This window comes from Otolemur garnettii, unplaced genomic scaffold, assembly GCF_000181295.1.
Source record: "Otolemur garnettii isolate 467f Iridium unplaced genomic scaffold, OtoGar3 scaffold00001, whole genome shotgun sequence".
Classification (NCBI taxonomy): domain Eukaryota; kingdom Metazoa; phylum Chordata; class Mammalia; order Primates; family Galagidae; genus Otolemur; species Otolemur garnettii.
The window spans coordinates 8,223,202-8,232,437 of NW_003852396.1; the positions used below are offsets into that span (position 1 = coordinate 8,223,202).

At 34.5% G+C, this 9,236-nt stretch overlaps 1 protein-coding gene across 1 annotated transcript in view; it reads left to right on the plus strand.

The window, feature by feature from the left end:
- Positions 1–9,236, plus strand: part of DYNC2H1 (dynein cytoplasmic 2 heavy chain 1) — a 267,699-nt gene that overhangs the window by 206,775 nt on the left and 51,688 nt on the right. The window contains exons 81-82 of the mRNA XM_023511235.1: positions 2,653–2,728; positions 6,129–6,337. Of these exons, the coding sequence (XP_023367003.1) occupies positions 2,653–2,728; positions 6,129–6,337 (285 nt within the window). The remainder of the gene's footprint in view (positions 1–2,652; positions 2,729–6,128; positions 6,338–9,236) is intronic.

Here is a 9,236-nt window from a genome sequence, read left to right on the forward strand (position 1 = left end):
GCCTGTAGTCCCAGCTACTTGGGAGGCTGAGGCAGGAGACTCACTTGAGCCCAGGAGTTGGAGGTTGCTGTGAGCTATGATGCGTTGGCACTCTACCTGAGGGGGTAGCTTGAGGGTCCATCTAAAAACTATATATATATTGTTTATATTACATTATATTGATCTTTAGACGTTTCATATTGTTGGATGGGCATACATATTCTTTTCAACTTTTGCTATTATGAAAAAAAGTGTTGCAGTGCATATCCCTATATTTGCCTCATATAATACTTGTTCATAGTAGCTTATTCCTAATTATGGAAGGCTTGGGTCAAAAGATACGAGTATTTCAAAAAAATTATAAACATTAACCAAATTTCTCTCTGTAGAGGATACAGCAATTCACTTTTTTTGAAAATAATATCTCTTCTTTTCACACCATAAATTTTCTCTTATAAACATAACACCAAAGGTAAAAGCAGATAAAATATAGAATACTACTATTTATAAACTATGTCATAGGGATATATTAAGTAATATTGAAGAAGTGGTCAGTGGAAGAAGTCTTCTAATTTGGGAATTTGATAAATACTGATCTTTAAGGTATTTTAAAACTTTTTAACAAAATAAATATGATTTTTCACAAATGTAGTCTAATATAATGATACAGCAAATGTTATTAATAAGACCTTGTTTTGAGTTGGAGAAATTTAGTTAAAATACTATAGGATTTTTGTTAATTATTTATGGGTACATATTCCTTACAGATATTTAATTCTTAAATGATATAACTTCTCAAGTGATGTTTAAACCTTTTATTTTCATAATACTCATTTTTAGAAATAATTAGCCAAATGCTTTTGGTCCCTAAACTTATACATCTAGCCCAGATCAATTCTCTAAGCTCTAGATTTATATATCAAACAGTTGATCTATCCAAGTGGATGTCTCAGAGATGACTGAAAATTTACATATTCTGGATCAAATACTAGAAATACTAGCTTCCCGAAAGCACAGATTTTTGTCTTTCTCTTTTTCTCTCTCTCTCTCTCTCTTTTGAGATAAGAGTTTTGCTTTGTTGCTCAAGCTGGAGAGTAGCGGCCTTGTCTAAGCATCATGGCTTACTGCTGCCTCAACTCCTGGGCTCAAGCAATCCTCTTGCCTCATTCTGCCTAGTAGCTGGAACTACAGACATGCACACACAGCTAATTTTTGTATTTTTTGTAGAGTGGTCTTGCTCTTGATCAGGCTGATCTTGAACTCCTGGCCTCAAGCGATCCTCCCATTTTGGCCTACCAAAGTTATAGACATGAGCCACCATACCCAGCCAATTTTTGTCTCTTTCATTGTACGCATATGTTATATCGTCATTGACCAAAATAAATTTCTGTGTAATGTTTTGTTTAGAAGGTTAGCTAAATTTTTGTTTAGTGATGTCATAATTTTATAATCTAATAATCTTATAATTTATAGTATTTTTTCCCAAATTTCATATTTGTTCAGTGTTTCACCTATTAATGAGTGATCACCATCCATTTGAATCAGGTATAATCTTAGAAGTCATTCTTAACATCTCCTTTGTTTGGTACCTTTACTTCTCATTACAGTCCCTTGCAAAAATTCTGTTAAGTTGTATTTTCTCAAATGTATGTATCTATGTTAGTCTGTCTTTCCCTGTCAACCTGCTTCCCATCAGGGTGATTTTTCCCTTACTTCTTTGATTAGGTCAGATCTCTTTTATGTTTGAGGACTGTCCAGAAATTATCTACCGTAATATGAAAAATTGGAATAACAATGGCTGAATACTTTCTGGACAGCCCTTATATAGATGTGTATTTATAGACACACACACACATATACACAAACAATTCAAGTATGTTTCTTTCCATTAAAATTATTATAGTTTATAGTATATGTATCTGAGTGATTGTATCCCACTCCTTTCCACATTTGACTGAAAGCTACATGATAGCAGGGATTATCTATATTTTAGTTTATTCTTATATTTTAAGAACCTCAGATATCATATACATTTTAATATACTTTTGAATGATGAATGAATGAAAACAATCTGTATCAGTATTCCTAAATAATATCTTAGTCTAAGCATCTTCGAAAGCCCCATAGAAATTATTTTTAATTATGTTTCATATTATTCTCTACATAATATAGAGCTCTGTGAATCTTCTCTTCATATATTATAGCTATGAGTTATAAGTAAAATTTTATTTGTTCAAGTATGAATGCTTTGTGGGTCAATATGAATGAACATACAGATAATATTGCTTTATCTTTTGGACCATTTTTTGCAATATTTCTGTTTTTATGTTTGTGAAGGATAAAATTATAAGAAATATCTCAACATGTACCCAGTAAGTAAAGAAAAAAAAATCTACTATACCAATTTGTTTTCTCTCTGACTATATTGCCGCATACTTAAATGATTAAAACTAATATGACAAAGTACTTTTCATACTGTGGTTAGTAAGTTTGTTTTTAAAAATATTTACTTCAGATTTATCATACATATATTTTGTTAAAAATTCTTACAAGTTTTTTTTTACTATATATTGCTGTTTTTCTTAAAATTGTAAGAACAGCGATGCATACATACGTCTGTGTACCTTTGAACATTGCTTAGTTCTTTACTTTTTTTTAAATTTGTTTTGACAGGGTTGGACCAAGTTTTACGAGTTTTCTTTATCAGATCTTCGGGCTGGGTACAATATTATTGACAGAATCTTTGATGGTAAGTTCTTTTTTTTTTTTTTGAGACAGAGCCTCAGGCTGTCCCCCTGGGTAGAGTGCCATGGCATTACAGCTCACAGCAACCTCCAACTCCTGGGCTCAAGCGAGTCTCCTGCCTCCGCCTCCCAAGTAGCTGGGACCACAGGCTCCCGCCACAACGCCCGGCTATTTTTTGGTTGCAGCCGTCATTGTTGTTTGGCGGGTCCGGGCTGGGGATTCGAACCCGCCACCTTAGGTGTACTTGGCTGGCGCTTTAGCCGGTTGAGCTATAGGCGCCGAGCCTGATGGTAAGTTCTAATGATGAAAATTTTTATCTCTGGTGTTAATGGAAAAATTTACATGAGGTCTTATTAACTATATGGTTTCTTCATAAGCAGCTTAATTCCCTATCACAAAATATGCTTTTTGCTTTTTATGTTTTGACTGCCATAACTGTGTTATCTGAAAATTCTTATATTTAATATTATCTTTTGTGACCATTGGTTTTTATATAATCCATAAGATTTTTGATTAACCTATAGCTCTCTGGAAGCAGAAATCTAGAAAGACCTTGTCTTCACTTTGTGGGCTTCAAAAAGTTTCAGGCTTCAGCTGAATTATTCAGATATCTTTCAAAGGGCCTATTACAATTCAGCAGACTAAAGTCAGTACCAAGGATTTGTGGGTTCATAGTGGAATCAGTAAGTAGATACAAATAGTAGATTGAAGTAGTGCAACAAGTAAGACAGTCTGATCCCCTAAGGCCATCTAACTCTCTGTCTCTGTGAAAGCTTATTCTTCGGGACCAAGGCAAGAGAATGCTAGAGTTTAGATCAGCAATGACTTAGAGAACAGAATATGTTGACAGTAATCTCCAACTTAAAAACGTCACAAATAGAACTCTCAATTTCTGTCTTCTCCCTGCCCTCAACCCTGCAACCCTTTTGAGCCACTTTTCTTTGAGTTTGCCCATTTCAGTAAGTGACCCCTCATTCATGAAACTGTTCAAACTCAAACCCTATGAATTATTCTTGTTTCTTTCCTTTTTCTCATCCTCAGCCAGCCAGTGCTTTGGCAATTTCTGTCATTTTCTTTTCCAAATCACACCATGAGTCTATTCCCTACTTTTCAGTTTCACTAATGCTTGGCAGTCCCAGCAATAACTTCTTTCCTGATCTTCTTCTACTTTAGCAACCTTTTAAACTTTCTTCATTGTGTAAATAAATTTGTTTTTTAGAGAACTCAACCAAACCATATAATTTCCTCATTTAAAACTACCACCATGTTTATTGCCTTTCTTTCCCTCCATCAAACTGGATTTGTTCCTAACTGAAGTTTTTCGTAGGTTTTCTGTCTGAAATGCTTTCCTCTTATGTCTTTATATGGCTTCTTCTGATTGTTTACTTCTGAGCTTAGGGATGTCTTCTTCAGAAGAGCTTTTTCTTATCACTGAATTGAATCTTCCAGTCATTCTCTATTCCTTTGTTTGATTTTCTTAATACACTAGTACAACCTGATATCTTCCTTTTTATTCATTTTCTTATTCTGTTTCTCCCTTCCCACTAGAGTGTAATCTCCATTAAAGAAGAGACTTTGTCTTGTTTAAGCCTTTGTGTATATCCTTAATACCTGTAACATTGCCCAGCCCATTATAGGCACTCAATTATTTTTTAGGTAAATAGCATCAGAAGTTATTCTATGATTTTTCCTTGGCAAAAGGTTAAGGATGGGTAGCTAAAATGTAGCCAAGTTCCATTTTAATTTATACATTTTTGAGGTTAAAAAAACTTTTTAGGGAATTATAACATATGTACAAAAAGTATATGATAAGAGTACAGCCCAATATTATTTTCTCCAACCGAACACACTCATGTAGTCATAGTCAGCAAGAAATTACCAGTGCCTCTGAGTCTGCCCTGTGTAATGCTGCCTGTTGGTTACACCCATCCTCCAGCTTCTTCACAGCTGCTTCTGGGGTGTACACGAGGCACCCTCACTGTATGGATTAGTGTCGCCGATTTTTGTAAAACTGGAAGCACACAGCATGCACACGTGAATGGTTAGGGTTTTCAGTTAACGTTATATTTGTTAGATTCATCCATGTGGTTGCTTGTAGCTGTGGTCCATTTATTCTCAGTGCTACATGGTATGCAGTTCTGTGATTATGCAGGCTTCTGTTGATTGACATGTGGTTAGTTTTCAGTTTGGGATGATTATAAAGTGAATATAGGGACATATTTCTGTTGGGTATATATGTAGGAATAGAATTGCTAGGTCATAGGATATATATTTGTTTACCATTATTCATGCCAAATAGTATTCCAAGTGAATTTTTTCTTTAAAATAGTTCTTTGAGTTATATTCATACATCTGAAAAGTGTACATAAATACACAATTCAATAAACTTTTATGAATTTATGTACTTAGCACAAAATTTTTCAAAGAAAGTATTGTCAGCATTTTAGAAGTACCTCTTTGTATTCCTTTCTATGTATGCGCCAACATTTCCCCTTCTCATGCAAGGGTAATTACTTTCCTGACTTCCACAAGCGATTGTTTTTAATGTTTCTCACAGAATTTTTTGAATGACACAAAATCATGATGTTTATAGACTATAATATGAGAACGTGTTGTAGAGTTTCCCTATTAGGTTATTTTGTGAACCGAACCAAGTATTTTCATCAAATATTGGACTATAAAATGATATATGGACAGGTGCCTTAAAATAATTTCAATTTCATTAGCTAGTATTGTGTGGCAAGTTTCAGAGTATCTTATTTCATTAGCCGGTATCGCGCTCTGGATTCAGAGTACCTTATTTCCTTAGCCAGTATTGTGGTCTGGATTCAGAGTACCTTATTTTCTTAGCCGGTGTTGCGCTCTGTATTCAGAGTACCTTATTTCGTTAGCCGTTATTATACTCTGGATTCAGAGTACCTTATTTCCTTAGCTGGTATTGCGCTTTAGATTCAGAGTACCTTATTTTGTTGGCTGGTATTAAGCTCTGAATTCAGAGTACTTTATTTCATGAGCTAGTATTTTGCTCTGGATTTAGAGTACCTAATTGCATGAGCTAATATTATGCTTTGGATTCAGAGAACCTTATTAACAATCTAGATCTGTGCGATTGTCTGCTTTCTCATTTTGGTGACCTAACTTCTGTATGCCTCAGTTTCTCCATGTGTGTAAATATATAATATCAACACTTAATTGTCTTGAGTAATTAGTGATTTTATACATGTAGTGTGTTTGGGAAATTTCGCTTGATTATATAAATATTAGTTGCTACTATTAATGATCATTTAAAGAAGTGATTTAGATGTATTCAGTATATATTGCTATATCCTATAAAGATAACCGGAGCCAGGAATTTAGTTAACATTTTAGAAATGAAAATAATGAAAGTATTTTTTAAATTACAGGTACCAAAGATGTACAGTGGGAATTTGTGCATGGTTTACTTGAAAATGCTATTTATGGAGGTCGTATAGATAACTATTTTGACCTAAGAGTTCTTCAGTCATACCTGAAACAGTTTTTTAATTCTTCAGTAATCAATGTATTAAACCAAAGGAACAAGAAAAACATTTTTCCACATTCCATATCTCTACCACAATCCTGTAGTATTTTGGTAAGTAAAATTATTCATTTTCTCTTCTTTTTTTTTAAGACAGAGTCTCACTATGTTGTTGCCCTCAGTCAAGTGCTGTGGCATCATAGCTCACAGCAACCTCAAACTCTTGGGCTCAAGCAATTCTTTTGCCTCAGCCTTCCAAGTGGCTGGGACTTCAGGTGCCCGCCACAACGTCCAGCTATTTTTTTGTTGTTGTCATTGTTTAGCAGGCCAGCCCAGGTTCAAACCCACCACCCCCTGTGCATGTGGCTGGTGCCCTAACCACTGAGCTACGGGCACCAAGCCATTAATCATTTTCAATCTATTGCCAGATCGATACTTGAATCATTTCTTACATGGTTAAATATGTTATTTCTTTTCAAATGCACAAGTAATCATTCTCAGTTTATGTTATTATTTGTTATTGCCAGTCCATAGCCTGATTCTCCAAACTTAAGTCAGGTGTCCTATAAACTGTTGGCTACTTACTGAAGATTGATTGACCATAATGATAATGGACTAGTATATAGGCAGACCTTGAAGGGGGTAGCCAAGGAAAATTTGAAGAAAGTAGCACTATAGTAAGGACCTGGAATGTGAGAACGTGCTACTACGTAGTAGGCATAATTTTACTTAATAAATATCTCTCCTCTGTTTCTGACTCATAAATTTAAAGCAGGTCTAAATATACAAAAGGGATTTACTTGATCTGTCTTTCACAGCAACGTCTTTGTTTATGGGTATTTTACCTAGCTATAGCTTTTTGCCTTGAGTCATCACATAAAAGCCTTCTAGGGTGCAGTCATCTTTTCCAGAAAATGGTATTAAATAGAGCCCAAAGGTTTTGGTTTTATTTTATTTTATTTTATTTTATTTTTTGAGACGGAGCCTCAAGCTATCCCCCTGAGTAGAGTGCCATGGCATCACGCTCACAGCAACCTCCAACTCCTGGGCTCAAGCGAGTCTCCTGCCTCAGCCTCCCAAGTAGCTGGGACTACAGGTGCCCGCCACAACGCCTGGTCATTTTTTGGTTGCAGCCGTCATTGTTGTTTGGCGGGCCCGGGCTGGGGATTCAAACCCGCTACCTTAGGTGTATGTGGCTGGCGCCTTAGCCGCTTGAGCCACAGGCGCAAAGCCGGTTTTAGTTTATTTTGCCATAAATCTGTGTTAGTACATATGCTCACATAATGTTTTTATTGCAAAGTATTATAATTATACATTTCTTTATTAATTACAAATATATGTATGTTCAGTTAATTATATAGGTCTGTTTTGTATGGTTTTCTTTCATCCAAGTATTTTCGACAATGTTCCTTCGTTTCAGTAACATAATTGTCAAAAACTAAAAGCCTAAAAATGAATATTAAATATATTACTTTAGTTTTGCCAGTTTTTGCATTGTTTATATAAATAGTGTCATCTAGCATATATTCTTTTTGTTCAAGTAAAGTTAAATCAGTCTGAATATGTAGCTGCTAATTATTATTATTATTATTTTCAATAATAATATTGAACCGCCCCCCACCCCCATGTGAGGCTGGTGCCCTACTCCTTGAGCCACGGGCACCACCCTGTAGCTGCTAATTATTTAGTTAACATGCCCATATATAGTTCTAGGTGGACAGAAGACTCTAGCAATCTAGATGAGATTTCATAGCAGCTATTTAGAAATGAACAAACTATACAACTCTACAAAGGGTAATAATTTATAGGCGCAGTGTTTAGTTTTTTATTGAGTTGAGTCACAAGGAGGTTGCCAGGTTTCCCAAGAGGATGAGAAAATATGCACGTGTTCATATACGTTATTCGTGTAGACCTTGTGGTTGAATACCTCAAGGTAGTTTACACATGTTGAGTTAAAGGAGAAAAAGAATTGCAGGGCAGCGTGACTTTCTAAAATTTGACATATTTATAGGTCCTGGGCTTCTTGGAATCCAACCATCTCCTTGGAGATGCTTTCAGAGAAGATTCCAAGAATGAGAAAGGATTATGGGAAATCAGAGGATAAGTCTTTCCACTCTTACTTCAGCAAACACATTTAGATGGATGTGTAATAACTGCCTTAAAATAACTTGTCTCTTCATGAAAACAAACAAACTAATTCCCATGTTTGGCCCAAACTGAATAAATCTTTCTGATCTATTTTTGGTTTTTCGTCTAAAATGATGAGTACATAACTATTCAGATGAATGTTTAACAAGTCAGTTTATGCAATGCTTAGCATAATTCTTAGGATGAAATGATGGGATTATCAACGCATTTTATCAAACTTCATCAGCAAACTGAAGATTGTGGAATTGCTTTATAGTAATTTACAAATCATTGCTTACATACCAGGGTATGTCTATAAGTTAAGAGGTTTCTCTAAATTAAAAATAAAAACAGATTTCTGGAATATTTATCTTAACATAGTAGAACTGTCCTCTATGTATTGGTCTTTGATGTGTTACAGAGAAAAAAAGTTTGAAGAGCTTTCTTAAGAACATCTAATATAATGTCTTACACATTGCAATCACATTGTAATCATAGCCATTCAAATATATTTGTATTGAACAATTCAGTGTCCCTTTATATGTAGGAAGTTAGGATAAAAATATATAGCATCAAATAATTAAGCTATGAAGAAGTGCTAATGATAGAATATTCCCAGTAGAAAACTGAGTTAATATGAAAAAAAGTGAGGTTTACCTATAAAATATAAAATATGAATAATAATTAAATACTTCACAATATCCCTTCTTTTCTGTTATAAGTGGTTATAGATTTAATTTTTATTTTTTTATTAGATCATAGCTGTGTACATTATTAATACACATGGGGTACAATGTGCTGTTTTTATATACAATTTGAAATATTTTCATCAAACTGGTTAACATAGCCTTCATGTCATTTTCTTAGTTATTGTGTTGAGACATTT